This window comes from Callorhinchus milii, unplaced genomic scaffold (genome assembly GCF_018977255.1).
Source record: "Callorhinchus milii isolate IMCB2004 unplaced genomic scaffold, IMCB_Cmil_1.0 Scaffold4, whole genome shotgun sequence".
Taxonomy (NCBI): Eukaryota; Metazoa; Chordata; class Chondrichthyes; order Chimaeriformes; family Callorhinchidae; genus Callorhinchus; species Callorhinchus milii.
In genome coordinates this window covers 47,588,694-47,607,984 of record NW_024704745.1, presented here as the reverse complement: position 1 = coordinate 47,607,984, position 19,291 = coordinate 47,588,694, and the positions used below count along the sequence as shown (strand labels likewise).

The 19,291-nt window shown below is 37.4% G+C and overlaps 1 protein-coding gene across 1 annotated transcript in view; it reads left to right on the top strand.

Annotated features, from left to right (window-relative positions):
* Positions 1-19,291, top strand: part of pcca (propionyl-CoA carboxylase subunit alpha) — a 227,683-nt gene that overhangs the window by 68,604 nt on the left and 139,788 nt on the right. Inside the window, exons 8-10 of the mRNA XM_042334257.1 lie at positions 8,728-8,830; positions 9,940-10,034; positions 14,349-14,499. Coding sequence (XP_042190191.1) covers positions 8,728-8,830; positions 9,940-10,034; positions 14,349-14,499 — 349 coding nt within the window. The remainder of the gene's footprint in view (positions 1-8,727; positions 8,831-9,939; positions 10,035-14,348; positions 14,500-19,291) is intronic.

Here is a 19,291-nt window from a genome sequence, read left to right as displayed (position 1 = left end):
GTGGCTGAAGGCTCTCCCGCCAATTGATGGGGCGGGTGGGTCGGGGGACATGAAGCAGGTCAGAGCCAGCTGAGCAGAGGGAGCGGGCGGGTTGGTAGGGGGTTAGGAGGTCGCAGAGGTAGGGTGGGGCAAGGCCATGGAGGGCTTTGTAGGGGAAACATATGTTTAAACATATCTGAAACAGATCCTTTTTATTCTAACAGACCAAGTTCAGGATCCTCACCCTCAATTCAAATCGCTTCATGCCATAGCATATCCCTACCTTTCTGATCTGCTCATATTCTACTTGTCTGCCTGCCCTGATGCTAAGCTAACACAGGCCTACAGCAAGTTCGCCCAACTTCTCCCACGCTGCCATCGATAGCCAAACCTTCAATCACTACACCCCTAACTTCTGGAACTCTCTGTCTTGTTTCCTCTTTATTTGTTGGTTAACACGATAACCAATTTATGCACAAAATAGCAATGAAATGAATTACACCAATTTATTTGGGAGACTGTTAGCTAGGACACTGGAAGAAATTCATTTCTATTTTCGAGTTGTGTCAAGGGATCTTTTGTTGTCCACCTGAATAGGGAGACAAAACGGTTGACCTTTTCATTCAAAGATTGGCACCTGTGATTGCACAGCGAACCTCTAGTACAGAACTCAAAGTCCCAACATGGGGCTTGAACCCACAACCTTGCAACACATGAGCCAGGCTGAAACAACAAAACACCCAAGGTATACAAATTGTTGAATGAGACAGAGAAGGTAAACTCAGAACTTAACTGTAAGAGGTAACACCTGCTTGTTTCATGAGCTATTTGGAAGGAGTGGGCATTTTGAGAGTTGTAATTGGATCATAAGTCATCACAATTTGTTGATGAGTTGAATGTGGAACTTATGCTATTTGTAGATCACGAACCCTCTGATCAGTTCTTGCCTTGTAGTGCATCTCTTTTATCTCTTTGCTTATAGTCCTATAAGTTTTCTGGTACTTCCACCTAAAGTAGTCAAACTTCTTGTGCGAGTCAAAATGTTGGCTTTCATCTTAGTAGGTAATTAAAAGCTAAGATGGAACCAATGTCTGGATCTTGAGGATACATCTTGGTACCTTTTCTTTAATAACCAGATTAATTGGCACTGTGGTATTTCAGCTGTATGCAAATTGTTCTTGATTTCACAAGATCTTTCCATCCATCAAGGGCTGCTTTTGAGCAAGAATTGTGGGAACAGAGCAAATATTCAAAACCTTTCTAGATTATGTTTTGAACATACTTGTGCATTAAGATATTCTTTAAGCAACTGAATTAGATTATTTTATAAATTATATGTATTATTCCAGCAGTATGGAATATCACTAAATACAGTTCCAGTGATTAATAGTGAAGGCATTCCTATGATCATTTGTCTTCCTGTGTAGTATGCTGAAGTACTAGAGACAAAAATTAAGTAAAAACAATGATGTATTGCCCATCGGTCCAAAATCCTATCAGTCCATAAGGTGTTGCCCATCCATCTTGGCTGTAATTTCATTTTGTAGTTCATTTTGTAGTTAACTTGACTATTAACTTGAACTTTGTTTAACGGTTAATGTTATTTGAATTGCTTGAGATTACTGCCTTATAAACACTCTTGGGTGTCCATTATTCTCTGTGTATTCACTCCAGTGTATTCATTATCTTGTATGTAAAAACATGTGGGTTTATGGTTGGTGAGGGGCAGCACTGATTTAAGCATGTGGTGAAGCTCTGTCTTCTATCCAACAGAACCTATGCTATAATCATTAATAGATTGACATAAAATGGTTGCTTTACGATAACATTTGATATTGCTTTGATATTTAAATTACCTTCTAAGAGTTCTGGATTCTACAGAGAATTAGTTCCTGCTAGACCACCAATTGAAAGACTACCAATTTTAATCATTTATATACTTAAGATTAATGCTCTAAATTAAAAGTAAAATACATGTTGAGAACTGTAGAGCATTTTATAATTTGTAATATTATTGGAATGAAGTAAGATTGAGGATTTTAAAATAAATTACAAATCGTTTGAGTTTGACTCATGACTAGTGAATTTGTTCAATGTGTAGCTGAACCATACGGACTGGGAAAATATGAGATTCGATTTTCTTCCTTTCCTATATACTGAGTTAGCATATTAATGGGTAACTGTGGGGACTCTATAGTTGACTTAGTCTTCCAATTGGTGGTTTAGCAGGAACTAACAATTTTTCGGCTTGCGTTGCACCACCATTCTAGTACGGAGCCACCCCCACCCACAGTTGCGTTGGGTAAGGAGCGTGAGAGGTCCAGGGCCAGAAACTTTGTTTTTGATTACCAGGTAAGTGACAAAATCAGCCCAGCATCCCCCATTCTTGAACACTATTCAGAGCTGTAAAGTGTGTGGGTGTAGATGTTGCATAGGACAGGATCAGCAAATGGGTACATAATCAGCAGACAAACTCACTATCAAAGCTCTGAATAATCACCTGGGCCAAAAGAAAAGTGGCCACAATTTTTCAGCGGAACCCGCTATAAGTGGAGTCCTGTGGCTCAGTGGTTAGAGCGCTCGCCTCACAAGTGAGAGACCTTGGTTCGATTCCCTGCAGGGTGAAATGTTGGGCAAGATTCCTTGCTCCACACAAATCTGTTTACCTAGCAGTAAGTAGGAACCCAGTTACTAGTTGATTGGTAAATCACTTTTCCGGGGGTAATAATTCCTTCAAAAAGAATAACAATTATGAATTGATCACTTCAATCCACGACTGTTTGTGGGACACTGCTGTGTGCAATTGGCTGCTGCCTTTCACCCACAAAATATTCAGTCAATTCACTTTACAGTATATTCTGTCAAGAGCTTTGAGACGTCTCGAAGATGTGATAAGGCCTATATCAATTGCAAGGATTATTATCTGCTACAAACCCACTAAAAACAAAATTTCTGGCCCTGGACCTCTCGTGCTCTTTATCCAACGCAACTGTGGGCGGGGCCGGACTAGTGGTGGTGCAGCGCAAGCGGGAAATGTAGTTGGCTGTAAAATGTATCTCAATAGCACCAATCAACCCCCCCACAATTTTCTGCAAAATTTGCCAAATGCCCTGCAATTTTTGGTAAATATTTCTGCAATTTTCTATTGGTCCTGATAATGAGCACTAGAGTAAGGTATTGAAGGGCAGCCTTGGAGCCTACTTCAAGCATGAAAGAAAAAGGAACTGAGGCACTTTAATGGAAGCAAATTGTTGAAGGGAATAAAAATAGTGCTTGAATGTTTTCCGTCAATGGCTGCCCTTGTTTTGATGGGAATGTAAAAAAAGTAAACGAGTGATATTGGTGAAGATTTTGATGCTTATTTAGAAGTGCCTTTGGAGACAGTTTGTCTCTAACAGGAATCTAAACAATATTCCTGGAAGTACAGGCAATCGCCTTTTCTACTAAATGGTGTTTGGGAGTCCTGCCTGAGCATTGTTTTTGACTGGCGTGTGGGACATGATACCAGAATACTTTAAGGATAGAATTTCTTTTTTTTAAAAAAGTAACACTGTATAGGAATAATTATGGAGACAAAATAGTTACAGTATAGGTATAAGGGTAATTGCCCATTCGTTAAACAAATCTATTATTTACAAGTTCTTTAGGTGTACATAATGTATTTTTGTCGAAAGGTTAATATTTGACAATTATAGATAAGGTATTGTTGGGGGTGGTGAGGGGTGTTATGATTCAACAACAACTTGGATTTATATAGCACCCTCCACACCGGACAGCGTCTCCGAGCGCTTTACAGTAACGGATCGCGGCGCCGAGCCAAGGAGAGGGGGAGGAAGGTGACCAAAGGCCCGGTCGAAAAGAATCACAAAATTGTTAATTCCAGTTGTAAAGTTTCTCTCAACAAAGAAGACAAGGCTTTGAGAAGTAATTTGTGTGAACATGGTGTTCTGAACATACTCAAAGAACCAGTGGAAAAGCTCCTATAAGAAGTGACAATAGCATTGACGAGATGCTTACAGGGCACTTGAATTCTAAAGTGGAGTAATCACAATTGTACCCTAAGAATGTTATGCTATTGGAACCATATTGACTTTGAATTAAACCAAACCTTGATTTGTTTTACTCCTGAAATGGCCAGCACAAGATCAAACAAAGCCGGTGTGTTGTTCTGTTTTCGGTCCATTTTGACTGGAAACATAGTAATAGCACAGCTTCATTGTACTGTTTAATGCATTTTTGGGATCCTTTATTTGATGCTCTAAATATGTTTCTTTTTTAAACTTGGCTGGTATAAGTGTCTTGAAGTGCTGCTTATAGTGCAACCAAATAGAACTAGAACTGCTGTGATTTCTAGGCTCCAAAAGCCAAGTCTAATTTAATATTAAATTCAGCACAGACACCAACCTTGACCCTATGGTGACAGAATGAAATATGGCAACTGTGTTGTTTAAACAAGCAAACACAACTGATGCAAACTCTGTAATCTGTAGCCATGGAACAGGCTCTTGTTTTAATAAAACAATAGAACTATTGTTCTAACCATTCTAACAAACTATTCAGCAGTTTTGTTCAAAATTCTCTTCTCTTCCCCCTCTTATTTTTCACTCCTTCCTTTATTTTGTACCATGTTCTACAATTTCAGAAACAGTTTCACACGACTGTCTTCCACAAACCATTTCCGTAGTATTAATATAATCTTAGTCTCATCTGCAAACTTTGCCCCAATTCTATGACCAAATCTTGCAATAGTCAGCTGCAGTGTAACTGCTGTTGGCCTTCTCTTTATTCTCATAACGTAAGCTATTTCTCTATTTGTATTTTAAATACAGTGAACTGCTGAAAACAAAACCCTGGCTTATATCATCATGCTGTAAATATCCTGGCCGCTACCATGCAAAGTGTGAATAAGGGACACCCCTCCCCCCCGCCCTTTATTCATCAATCACTTATAACATTCTATGTATCCCGATAAATAAATTATTGGATATAATCATCGTAATGAACTGACCTACATTGCTGTGCCCGTGCTGGGGTCACTCGATGAACTTTTGCGATGGAACTGTGGGAGAAGGTTACCCTTACCCTCAGCCAGCCTCGAGGTAGCTGTCTTGACTGTTGTGGCAAGATCCCTGTGAGTAGAAATTTTAGACCTTGCCCTCCGTGAGGTTTTGCCTTTTTGTTGAAATCTGAGTGATTCAGGTTGAGAAATTATGAACAAAACTGTTGAATAGTTTGTTAGAATGGTTAGAACAATAGAATGGTTAGAATAATAAAATGAGCAAAATTAACAAAATGTTTTTTTATGGTCACATATGCCTATACATAAACCTATACTGTACTTAACTTAAACATGTTTTTAGCAAATAAGCTGAAAGTTGCCAGGGGCGCTCTATCACACTAACAGCTGCATGCCCTGCACAGGTACAATGTGTGTTGGTGAAGGTCCTCCCAGCCACAGGGCACCCTAGTGGCCCTGGAGAACTCATGCCTTACACAGTCACACCAGTAAAGAGTCACTGAGCTCTTTCTCCTGGAGTAACGATATATGAGGAATTTCCTGTAAATCCAGCTTTCTGGCCTCAACTCCCTTCTTGGAAAAAATTAACAGAGTTATCTTCTCTCCTGCTGATCCTGACAGCCCTAGCGCCAAATCTTTTACTATCATGAATAACCTTGATCAATCAACCTGCGAATATCCTTGATTGGTCTAGTATCCCTGATCAGCCTAGTAAATAGTTTATGAACAAAAAGTTGTCTGATTGGTCTGAATATCTGTATAATTTCTTCCTGGATCCTAATGCCTTTATCCTTTTGCTCACTCCGGGATCCTCTGATGACAGTCTTATATCCATGCCTTGCAGAAAACAGTCAAAACAGACAACAATGAGCTGAAATGACCCAAGTTCTTTGGCATAATAATCCCCTGACTGGGAAGGTCCTGGAGACATCTTGACTGTTTTGCTCTTTCCTCTCCAAATGTTGTTTCTAATCTTTTTATCATTTTGTCTGTGCCATTGATGTGGCCAATGGAATTTGGAATAGAAGTGGAATATTTCATAAAACATTTCTTCTATTGCTGTGAAACAAACTTGTTTTCTTACGGAGTGTTTTTGCCAGCAGGAGGGGAAAAAACTGTCTAATAGCTCAAAACAAATGATTGCCTCCTCACAATTGAAGCATTGTTTTATGGGACATAACTTGTAACAAGGTTGGCTCATCATGTATGGAAAACAGTCCTTTTTTTAAAAAAACTTTGATGTACCCACTTTTTTGGCTGAATTTTGGCAATTAAAAAATCATTTTTCTTTAGCTGTTTTCCACTCTTTAAGGAGTCGGGTTTGGCTTAGTTCTGTTAAAGGCTGGTTCATTTCTGAGACTGGAACAGTCCGTTATTTACCACTGTAGGCTTCACTTTTGTAATTGCAAGCTTTGTGATAACAGAAAGACGAAGTCTGTCCAACTTTTATGAACCACAAAATAGATGAGTTTTATGTCTATCTGTTTACTCGTATGCCATGCTGCTTTAGCTATCAAATAATGATGGAGAGATGAATTCTCCTTTCTCATCTCTAGAGTTGTCATGCTGACAGTTCACAGTGAGATAATCGAATCCCACTTCTTTATGGGGCTTCACCGCAGTTCAGCCAAATCAAGCAATTCCTTTATTCCTCAGATATTTAACAACAACAACTTGCATTTAAATAGTGTCTCAGAGCCATCTATATCCTTGGGTGTCTGCCTGGATCAGTTGGTAGAACTCTTGCCTCTAAGTTAGGAAGTTGTGGGTTCAAGCCCAACGTTAGGACTCTGAACTTACATTTTCCAAGCTGTCACCTCTGCTGTAGGTGCACTGCATTTTTAGGGGTACCGTCCTTTGGATGAGATGTTCTGGTGAGAGGGCTCCGGTTTGGCGAGCCGGAATTTCCGCCTGCCAATTCAGATAGGCGTTATGATCCCCTGGCACTATTCAGAGAGAAAAAGTAGTTTCTTCTGGTGTTCTGGCCAAAATCCCCCAGATATAATTGATCATTCACTTCATGGCAGTTTGTGGGACAATAATGTGTGCAATGTAGCTGTTGTGTTCGCCCTCAAAATACACAGTCACTACACATTAGAGTAAGCTGAGTAAATTTGACTAGCTGAACACAGACCAACCATGGGACATGATGTTTAAAATCTGTGTGAATGAATTACACACCAGGGAGTATTTGACTAACTGCCATGGTGGGGGGGTAAGTCCATTTTATGTCTTCAAGAAGTGGTTTGTTTTCTCAGTAAATTCAAACAATATCTTGGATTTTCATAAGTTGTTTTTATCATTTATTCTATCTTCTTCAGAATAAATGTGAAAATAACTGTGTATTCAACCATATGTCTAATCTATCTATACTTGATTACTGACTTTGCATCTCAAAGACATTCATTAAATTTGATGGGATTTTATCTTGCTATGCTCCTGATTCCCTTTGATGGTGGATGAGCAAGAAACTGTCTCCCACGTATGTTTATGTACATAAAGTTGCAAACATAAGGATAATGGCACAACAAAGTAAAACATTATTTTGTGATCTGAATATGCAGGATCCCTAGTAGTGTCATTTCAATAAGATTGAATGTGTTGTTTGAACTTTTAACAAGATTTTTAAATGAATTTCTATTAGTATCTGGTAAATTAATTACCATATACCACCGAGCTAAAAATCTGTAATCATGAACGAGTGGGACACCCTCCACTCCAGTAAAGTGTTCATCAAATTCCCGTATTTTGGATCTCTTGTAGCAAATATCTTTGTGTTAACTGAGAACTGTTTGTATCTGGAACTGAGCCTCTTCTAATATGCAGTAAAACAAGCTTTGAACCGCAGTCCAGATCAATGGAAGAATAGAGTCCTTAACTTCAGTGGACTATTGTAAGATACTTAATGAAGTAGATAATTGTTCAAACAAATTGACACAAATGAAGTGATATTAGAAACTTACTTAATTGTATCAATATTTGATGTGTAATTTATACTGCAATTAATTTATCCGGTGAAACAAACGAGTGAATAAAAACAGAATCATTTATGCACACTGACAAATAGATTAGCAAATGAAAGAACTTGGTTGTTAAAAACATTCCTGCCAAACGTGATTTTTTTTAATTGGTCTGTGGATTCACTACATGCGAGGACTAACGGGCCCATTAATTTTATGTATTTTTTAACACTTTTAGGTTATTTGCTATTTTTACTATTTTAATGAGTGAGAAATTATGGTGAAATGAATGCAAACTGAAAAGGTTTTTAAAATTCCATGGGTATTCAAACAATTACAATGCTAGTAGTGGTATTTTTCGTTAAAAAAGTTAGCGCTGAAAAAATATCTAAAAGATAGCTAACTGCAAAAAGTCATATTTTTTCCCTTGAAAAGGACAGGAACATAACATTTTAACTCTCTGGGGACTACTTGAGCCAGATTAAAGTCCTGCACATTTTCACTTTATTCAAAGTGTGGTTTTGAACGTTTCTTAATTTGTATCTTGCATTTGATCCACAGAAACCTTTTCTTCAGATGTTTCAAGATTTAACACATAACTACTGCAAGAACATTCCAGTGTTCAGTATCAATTTGTTAGATAGTATAATAAGAAGACTGTAATCACAAATGTTATCTTATGTTTTTTGGCTGAAGTAATTTTAGAATAATTAAGTTTTTCTTGTGAAAGATAAAACCTACTCTAATGGTTTGTCTTTTACTATTCTGCAGGGAAGGTTTTAGATTTTCATCGCAAGAAGCTGCTTCCAGTTTTGGTGATGATCGACTCTTGGTGGAGAAGTTCATTGACAATCCTCGGCACATTGAAATACAGGTTTGAGGAAGGATGAGAAATTCAGTTTAAAGTTGTACAATTGGAGGTTGAAGAAAGGTGGTTGAGAGAAGGAAGAGATGAAGAGCGAGTTTGATAGAACATATACACTAAAACCCCACTGGGTGTAGTAATGGTGGGGGGGTGGGGTTGAATTTTGGATACCCAGAGTCCAGTATGCCGGGGTTTTAGTATATTTGCATTTTATCAAGGGACATGACTTAAAATTTTGAAAAATGACAGTCAGATATATATAAAGCAACTTGTTAATGCTTTCCCTGCCCTGTTTTCATTTTTCACTTTGCCTCCCCTCTTCTGAAGGCAGCATTTATTTTGTGCTAGTTGGACAAAATGCTTGGGTGGATACATCACCCAAGTAGCAATGGAGCTTGGACAATGAGTGCCAGCAGCCCATTCTGCTTCCAAAACCATGTTACAACTCAGAATTCTGAAGAGCTGGGTTAGGGCATCAAGAGAGATGAGGTTAAGAAAGGAGTAAGAAATAACGGATTGCAAGAAAAGGAATAATAATAATAATAATAATAATAATCCTTGCATTTGATAAAGCGCTTTTCACGTCGGGAGGACGTCCCAAAGCGCTTCACAGAACACACTGTAAAGTGAATTGACTGTATATTTGTGGGCGAACGCGGCAGCCAAATGCGCACAGCAATGTCCCACAAACAGTCGTAGATTGAAAATTACCAATTTATTATTGTTTTTGGTTTTGGAGGGATTATTATTAGGCGTGTGGAGTAAGGAAACTTGCCCAAGGTTTCGCCCTCTGCCTGGAATTGAACTCAGGTCTCTCTCACTTGCAAAGCGAGTGCTCTAACCACTGAGCTACAGGACTCCACAAGGATAGTGCGGAATAGAATGAAATACTTACAAGAAAGATTGAAGAAAAGTATAAAATTATAGCTGAGTCATGAATTTATGAAAATATTTTGAAATCAAAATTTGTGAAGGCTCAGTAAAAGGAGTACAGATTATACAATTAAAAAAAACATGAACCGACCGTACTTTGGAGATAAAATGCTATACATCAGGATTGCATCTGGGATCATTCACTAGAATAACATATTGTGTTTCAATAGCAACTTCTTTTGTAGGTCCTAGCAGACAAGCACGGTAATGCTCTCTGGCTTAATGAGAGGGAATGCTCCATTCAAAGAAGAAACCAGAAGGTGGTTGAAGAGGCACCAAGGTGAGGCACTTCTGACTGAACGTTTAACTTTTAGCTCCTCCAATGGTTTAGCAAGTATATTCAAGAGCTTCTTAGCCATTCAGAGTGGAAATATCCCCCCAAAATTCTCATTTTGTGTCAGGTTAACCAATCTCGAGTAGGGTGGTGTGAGACCTGCTATGATTGGTGCCATCTTTCAGCAGGACATATAATTCCTCCCCATCAGTGATATTGTTGAAACAGCTTGGATGAAGAGGAAATTTGTGAACCTCTCTGATACTTCATATTTCAGATTCTTACCAGTGGTAATAAGCATAGAATAATTATGTTGTTTTCTAATGCAGTTGAAGATGTACTTTCAGCACAAAATGTTCCCTGTTTAAGGAAAGGAAGGAGGAAATGGAAGACCTCTGACAAAAGTACTCAGTAGCTTGTTGATGAGTGAGTATACCAGTGGAGCAGAAGGTGGCAAGCTTAATGATTTAAGAATTGGTAGGATAACTAAAGAATTGAAGGCTTGTGAGCGTGATATTGGTAGTAGTAAAAGTGCTTGAAAGTATTATAAAAGACACATTTTAACATTATAATCATCATCATCAAAAATAAATGAGGAAACTCAGCATGGGTTTATACCAAATGACTCTAAATTGACTTTTTTGGAGGATTGCCCAACTGTACATGGAGCAATTCAGCAGATACAATAGTTTTCAAAAACATTAAATGCAGTATCCTTCAAGGCATTGGTAATGAAATAGAGGGTTTATTTAATTAGGGAAGGCACAATAAAATGGCAGAAAACTGGCTTGATGATGTAAAAAGAGGAGTACATAAGCTCCAATAGCTCAGGGAGTTGTTTTAGTGAGAGGCTGGGACATTCGGACCAAGAAGGCCCAGGTTCAATCCCTGATGAATATTTGTGTTACCTGATCTCAACGGGGACCGGTTGGCCTTAATCCTATTTTGTTCAGAATACTTTCACTGTGCTTAATTTTTTTTTAACGGGACAAAATATTTCTAATTGTAAGCCAAAATATCCGTTCTAAGGATTATGGTATTAACTCTGTTATATGTTGGTGAACTCAAAGTAAAAATATTACATTTAGTTTGGTAAGCATATCATCGAAGAAATATTGTTTCAACAAAAAGGGTATAGAGGAGAAAAAGAAAGATGTTTCTTGTGTTAGATCATGCTTTTAAGACAGAGTAAATGTACTTAAAGAGATACCATACTGTTTTATGTTTGGAGAGGATTATGAGCTTTACATATGTGTGCTTTTTTGTAAAGAAGGGTATACTTTTTAGCAAAATAAAGACCTAAAAGAATTTAAGAATCAGATGTTTAAATCAAAGGAACAGTTACAGTAAAACCAAATAAATTATTTGGAAATAATCTAAACTTTGGGGATTCAGATATTGCTTAAAAATTAAATTGCTGGAATAAAAATCTTGTTCATTGGTAGTTATGGAATTAATCGTCACCTAGTGCAGCTAACACAAAATCTTAAAACAATTCAAAATATATTGGACAGCTTCTGTTTGTAGGATAAGAGTTTAATATAGGTTAGCTGATGTTGGCAGCAAAAAAAAAGTTTTAAATACAGGCCTTAACATAGGCTAAATTGATGTTGAAAGAGAATATGCTTTCGATGGGTCAAAGTAGGGAATCTAATGGGAGATGCGACTGACTGCTTCACCAGTCATCCTTTGTGGACTGAATGTTTCCAAAAGTTATGAATCTGTTTACCTATTGAATAATGCACTTCTTCCTCATTAATGACCAGTCACACATGGAAGGTTGATAAGGCAATTCCAATATAGATATTTAACAATAATAATAATCCTTGCATTTGATATAGGCCCTTATCACGTCTTTGAGACGTCTCAAAGTGCTTCAAAGAATATACTGTAAAGTGAATTGACTATATTTTGTGGGTGAAACGTGGCAGCCAATTGCACACAGTAGTGTGCCACAAACAGTTGTGGATTGAGTGACCAAATTATTATTAGTTATTTATAGATTTTTTTGGAGGGATTATTACCCCTGGAAAAGTGGAGTCCTGTAGCTCAGTGGTTAGAGCACTCGCCTTGCAAGCGAGACACCTGGATTCAATTCCAGGCAGAGCGAAACCTTGGGCAAGTTTCCTTACTCCACACGCCTAATAATAATCCCTCCAAAAAAACAGAATAATAAATTGGTCATTTTCAATCCACGACTGTTTGTGGGACACTGCTGTGCGCAATTGGCTGCCACGTTTCGCCCACAAATATACGGTCAATTCACTTTACAGCATATTCTGTGAAGTGCTTTGAGACGTCTAAAAGATGTGAAAAGCGCTATATCAGATGCAAGGATTATTATTATTATCCACCAATCGACACTTACTGCTGGATAAGCAGAGACGTGTGGAGTAAGGAAACTTGCTCAACCTTTCGCCCTGCCGGGAATTGAACCCAGGTCTCTCGCTTGCGAGGCGAGTTTCACACCAACCTGTGAGAGAGATGATTCAGCAATTTTGTCAATATGTCATGCAAGTATACCATCAAAGCTGAGAATTTACTGCACCTGATGTGAAATTACAGCAACGTTTACAACTGGATTTATTTCTATATACTGTCTCAAATCCCAAGGCAAAATAACATTTATTAATGCTGCCTAATATTTTAAAATAATCATAGAATGTTTTGTCTTTTAAAAGATAACAACTTTGGAATTTTTTTCTAGCAACACCTCGCTTTATATTGTGCTGAACAAGCATTCTCACACAAATCAATGAAAAAAACATACCATTTGAATAGTTTAAAAAAATTTCGAGTACGATGCTGCATTATTACATTGTTATATTTTCAAAGTGGGCTACATGTACAGTGTATAATTAGGTGCCATGTACAAAGATAATTTTTGGAGGTTGGACATGAGTGAGTGAGCTAGTGGATACTTTAGGTTTTGGTTGCCCTCTTTTGGCCTACTTCTCTGCAAAATTGGCTTGCAGTGTTAAATTTTCACCAATCGGTGGAAGAATCTGCGACCCCTCCCAACACCTTGTAATGTGGCTTTCTAGCATAGACAAGGCAGATATTTCTCTTTTTGTTTGAGACAAGAGAAAAATATATTACTCATGATTTTCTGGCTTAACCCCTTTCACTTTTTTAACATGGGGTGTAACATTTACCACTCTCCAGGCCTTTAGCACATTCTGATTCAAAAATGTTGAATGATTAAAGTCATTGCATCTGCTATCTGCTTCTTGACATCCTTCAGTGTTTTAGGATGCAAATTATTCTGGCATTTTTTTCCAGTCTCCCCTGACTTCTATTTTAAGTTCCATTGAGCTTTGTTTTACTGTTTCTTATTCAATTTTAGCTCCAGAAGATANTTTTTTTTCCAGTCTCCCTTGATACCCCTACATTCTTTCATTCTCAACCGTGAGGTTGTCCTTTGGGCTATTCTCAACATACTTGTAAAAGTCATTGCTTTTATTCTTTATATTGATAGCCAGTTTTGTTTTCAAACTTCGGCTCAGCCTTTCTAATCAATCTTTTTCCTTCTCAACCTCTCATTTATGTTCTTATCGTCCTTACCTTTAAGGCCATCCATGGCCTTGCCTCCTCCTACCTCTCTGACCTGCTGTCTCCCTACCAACCTGCCCACTCCCTCCGTTCAGCGGGCTCTGGCCTGCTCCATGTCTCCCACCTGACCCGCCCTACCATCGGTGGCCGGGCTTTCAGCCTCTCTGCCCCCACACTCTGGAACTCCATACTACAGTCTCTTTGCCTCATTTCCTCCCTTGCCTCCTTCAAGGCCGGTCTCAAGACCCTTCTTTTCGACCATGCCTTTGGTCTCCCTCCCACATCTCTGCCTTCCCTCACCCCTATACCACCCCTCCCCCATGCTCGGGCCCCGACACCTGACCTTTCAGTGCCTTGAGACGTCCTCCCGACGTGAAAGGTGCTCTATAAATTTAATTTTGTTGTTGTTGTTATCTCTATTTACCCATGACATTTCTAATGCAATCCCATTACTTCTTGGAGATGTCTGCCTGATGTGAAAGGTGCTACATAAATATAAATTGTTGTTTTCTCATGCAATGCATTAAACCCGTATTTTATTCATTTTATATTGAAATATGTCCTGCTGCTGGTTTCAGTGTTTATCTGCCAATTTCTTCATCCATTTTATTTGACCTTACTGAATTTCCATTTAAAAGGGTGAGATTTTTTTAACAACTATACTCATTTTAAAGCAATTTAATCAGGAATTTAAAATAATGAAATATTTTTATGCGTAGGAGTAATTGTTATGGAGGTGAGAATTGTTTTTTTTTCTATTTTATGCAGCACTTTTCTGGACCAAGAGACTCGCAGAGCTATGGGAGAGCAGGCAGTGGCCTTGGCAAAAGCAGTGAAATATTGCTCCGCTGGCACTGTTGAATTCCTTGTGGATTCCGAGAAGAACTTTTACTTCTTAGAAATGAATACTCGACTTCAGGTAGAGAAAGATGTCTCTTTTTGAATTCCTAAGGATGGTAGATTTGAATAGAGCTGAATTATTGCTGGCTGTGGTTGCTTTACATACTTTGCCCTTGCTTCAATGACCTGAAAAACCTTGAACAAGGTACAGTTAAGTGCCCCAGAAAGTCCCCAGTATGTGGCGAGCCGCAGAGCTTTGATATTTTTCCCACTTGGCAGCCAAAATTTCCTTTCAGTTTTTGCTGCACTGATCACATGCTGTGTTGCACTAAAATTTATGTTGGTGTCAGCAATAAAAAAAACACAGCCTATTTGAAAATGTTTTCCAAAGCAGCGGTCCACTTATACTGACTAATGAAATGTGTTTTATGGATAACAAAAGTGTGTTTTGATTTAAAAGAAAAAAAGGCTTCAATATTTACATAGTAGCTTTACATTTAATAGCTGTTAAACTTCATTTGTTTTACACAGAGGTAATAATCCTTTGTTTTTTTAAAAAACACCTTGGAAGATATTTGTGAGGGATAACCTGTTGCAATTTGAAATTAAAGTATTTTTCCTTCGCATTTTGTTAATCAACCTTTTTGTGGGCTTAGTATTCAAGTCTGAGTGAACTAATTTCTCAAAACATTTCATAAATGGTGATACTAGACTAATTTATTACCTTATTACATGGAGTCTTAAAAAACCTTTAAAAAGAGTGCATTGCACACCATCACTGTAGTCCTTTACAGACACCTCTCAGTTCTTTAGAGAGTGAGTGTGTGGATTTCTCTAAAATAAATATTATACAGACTCGCTGGATTACCTCATTCAGTAGTTATGATGAATTTATCATTTAAAATAAAAAGTCATCTTTTCAGATTTCTTCCTCTGCATTCTTCCCTTGGGTTTGTCAGCATCATCTTTTGGAATGATGGTGGTCAAATAGGAACTCTCAGAGATGTGCCAATGATGTTCTTCATTTGATCTTAAAAGGCGTCCAACAACAACTTGCATTTTATATAGAATAGGGAAATAAATTATTTGAAGATGTGAACCAAAGGGACTGTCAAAGAGAAATGTTTTTAGGATGGACATATTTGAAGTTAGCAGGAGAGTTCCAGAGGGCAAGGATATATTGTTTGAAAGTTTGGCCACTGATGATGGAACAAAGGGATTGAGGAATGTGCAATAAATCAGATTCAGAAAAGGGAGTGGTATGAGTTTGATTGTGGAATTGCATTATAATAATCATTCAAACATTAATAATAAGCTACACTTATTTTCAGGGTATGAAAAGAAGATATCCCATCCTTGTGGATTATATTTTACGTAAGGCATAACTGAAATAGTCAAAAATCCATGAGAAATGTTAGAATTTTCTTGTTTCAAATCTTCCGGGGCAACAGACTAGTGCAGAATGATGTTTGGAATTGAAATGTAAGGAATTTTATTTGAGAACAAGTAAAATATTTGGCAGTTGGTAAGATATACAAAAAACAGATGGATTCAGGGTAGCCAGTAGAGCAGGAAGTGTGAGGGAGAAATCTGAGGAGGGGATTAAAGGAAAGAAAAGCTAATAAATAACAGAAAAGACAGAAAGGAAGTCCAGAGATGAACTACACAGAAAGGAACGGAAACAAGCATACCTAATGACAAAGATTGATCAAGAAACAGAAGATGATCTGATGTGAGGAGAAGGGAAGAAGAGCGAGATGTTTGGAATAAACAAATTAAAGAAGAAACAAAGCTGATGAAGACTCTGTGGGGAAAAGAGAGAAAAAAGCTTTAACATTTGATTTTACTGTTTTGGTATATCATTAATATTGTAATTTTGAGTGATGATAATTTGTGTATGATTGCACTTGTAATAGGATTTTAAATGTAAATTTAATTTTAGCTTTTGATTTGATGGGTGTTCTATCCAAGTGTGACATTTAATAGGTTTTTAATTGGATAATCTATTCTGTGGGCGTCATTGGTTGTTTCACTGCCCACAGGATATATATCTCACACATGTGAAAATCAAAGCTGGTAATTCACATCTGTGAGATAACACTTAACTATCAGCAACAGTGTGTGGTCCTGCAGAATTCATTTGAGCAGGTGCTTCATTGTTGAAATAACGTCTCTGGAAATGTGCATATATAGGAGTTGGTGCAAGTTATGTAATTGACATCTAAGGCTGGTAATTTTGTGCAAGGTTAAACGGCTCTGAATTTCAATGCTTGATCAGCAATATACAGAGAGATGAAATCTGTTGATGAGTCTTGTTAATTTATGATCACATTTATAAAGTAACTTTAGAAACAAAAATAACCTTGCAGACAAAGATTAATTTAAATAAATGCTACTGAGAACCTTTTTACGTTCTTGGTAATGGGCAGTTCGTTGGTTAAATCTGAAGTATCCAGGAGTTGGTTCTTACCAGACTCAGCTCACTGCAACGCAAACTTAATTTAGGACAGACTTAATCTTCAAAAAATCTGCTAGACCTCTGACCATTCACAATTCTGTTGTGCTTTTCTTTCTTCGAACATTAGTGTTAGATGAATTTAAATAAAGCAGTGAGTATTTTTTGGGGGGAATTAACATAACATTTGAATTTCTGTCACCTTTTGTTTTAAACATTCCATGAATATAACATTTTGGATTTCTACCTAGCTTTACAGTAATTATTCAGATGAATTGCTCTGCGACCTGGCTCATTCCATTGCAATGTGATGTGTGTGATCTAGCAATGCTTGTTGCTGCCATTGGGTGCCCCAGGATCAGGAAAAAAAGTTAAATCGTCAGATTGCTCACTTCTAAAACGACCAGTATCCCTCTGCTATAATTTGTGTGAGAAACTTTTGTTGCAAAGACATCCTCTTATCTAACTATGATGTCATTTATCTTATTCGCCCACAAATATACAGTCAACTCACTTTACAGTATATTCTGTGAAGCGCTTTGGGACGTCCTCCCGACGTGAAAAGCGCTATATCAAATGCAAGGATTATTATTATTATTATTATTATTTGCGAGGAAACAAAATAATGCTGAAAGAGCCTACCATTTACTGATGCAAAAAGTGTACATTCACTATTTTTCTCCCCAAATCCATGTAATCATACCACTTTACAGTATCCTATGAAGCACTTTGAGATGTCTTGATCATGTAATAAGGGGTTCTATTAAATGCAAGGATGATTATTACATTTACTAAAGCCCAGTAATGATCAATGTTATTATTACTTTGTCTACATACTGACATGAACAAAATATTAAAAACTTGGAAGTCCAAAACAAAATTTCACAAACCCAAGCTTTTCACATGGATTCACACAATAATAAACAATAGGTATAGCTCATATGTTGTTTGCAACTTGTGACTTTTTATATATAAGAGACATGGTTGTGCCCTAAACTATCTTTCTTATTTAATTTGTTTTATTCATACTCAGAGGTGTTTATGGTAGTGTAAATTGTGACCTCATTGGACTAAATTGTATTCTTACAATGTTTCTAATGTTTTCTTTACAAAGTCTGTTGTAGTCATAGTGCTGCTAATTTATTTACAGCTATGCTGTTTCAGCTTTCTGTTTGAAAGTTTAAAACTTTACACTCCATTGTTTCTGATTAGGCAGAAATCTTGTTTGTAACCTCTTTCAGTCCAGATTTCCAAACAAAATGCTACTATTATAGGCACTACCAGAAGTCACATGCAACTGTTTGCCCTGTTTTCCTTCTCCGCTTTCTCTGATTGTACTGCTGCTTCTTGCTGATAAATAGCTGTTGGTTGCAGCAGGTTGTGTGATGTCATCTGAAAAGGATCAACATTTTTAAACAAAACCAGCGGCCTCATTCAAAAGTGCTGCCCGGCTGTCAGCGCTTCCACTTGGGCAGCTCTTCTAGTGAAGTGGAGTATAAACCCAGCAAAGTTAACACTAGCCCGAATTCCAATCATAACTATAAAAATGGATTTAAGGCTTGGATGGAAAGATGCCATTGGAAAGGAATAGAGTTCCGGGAAAATAGAAACAGTTTGAAAGAGATAAATTTGCATCTGAATAGACGAAGGGCTAGAAAACATGAGCCTTAGCTTATCTAAATAAATTGTGAAGTACCTGGTGGTAGGGATCGTTTTAGTATTAATAAACTTTAAAATATTATTCTAACACAAAGAGCATGGAGAATGAGTGTTAGAGCTTCAGAGGAGAAAGTAATTGGTTTAAAAACTACTTGGTTCAGATTGGACATGCGTTCAACATAGCAATGTCAACAATAGTTTGAAGGGACAGGAAAAAAAGATTTGGGTAAAGCCTGGATTTCTTAAAAAGAACTGACAGTAATTGAGAGATTTAACCTCTGAATCAATTTGGGTAAAAACTTGCGACACAAAGGGGGATAAAGTAATCCTTGGGAATTGCCATAAGCCAGCAAACCAAGGGAAGAAAACTGATCTGGGATTATAAGGTGCGAATAAGAGCATCAGACAGGAAGATAATGATGTACTGGTTTTAACTATTACAATAGTAATAATAATCCTTGCATTTAATAAAGTGCCTTTCACACTGAGGGATGTCTCAAAATGCTTATATGTACAAAAACCTAGCAACAAGGCAGGAGAATGGAGAACAATTATTGAGTGAAGAGAAATACACATTAATCACACATTGTAATCATATTGCAAATTGTTCATTTGAAGAACATATTTGAATGTACTTACTGCTCAATGTTTGAAAGTGTTACTTTTTATGGCAGCAATTACTGAGGCAAGTAAAACTTATAAGATTCTGAATTGAACTCCCAAGTAAGTGAAGCTAATAATTATGATATGGCACAAG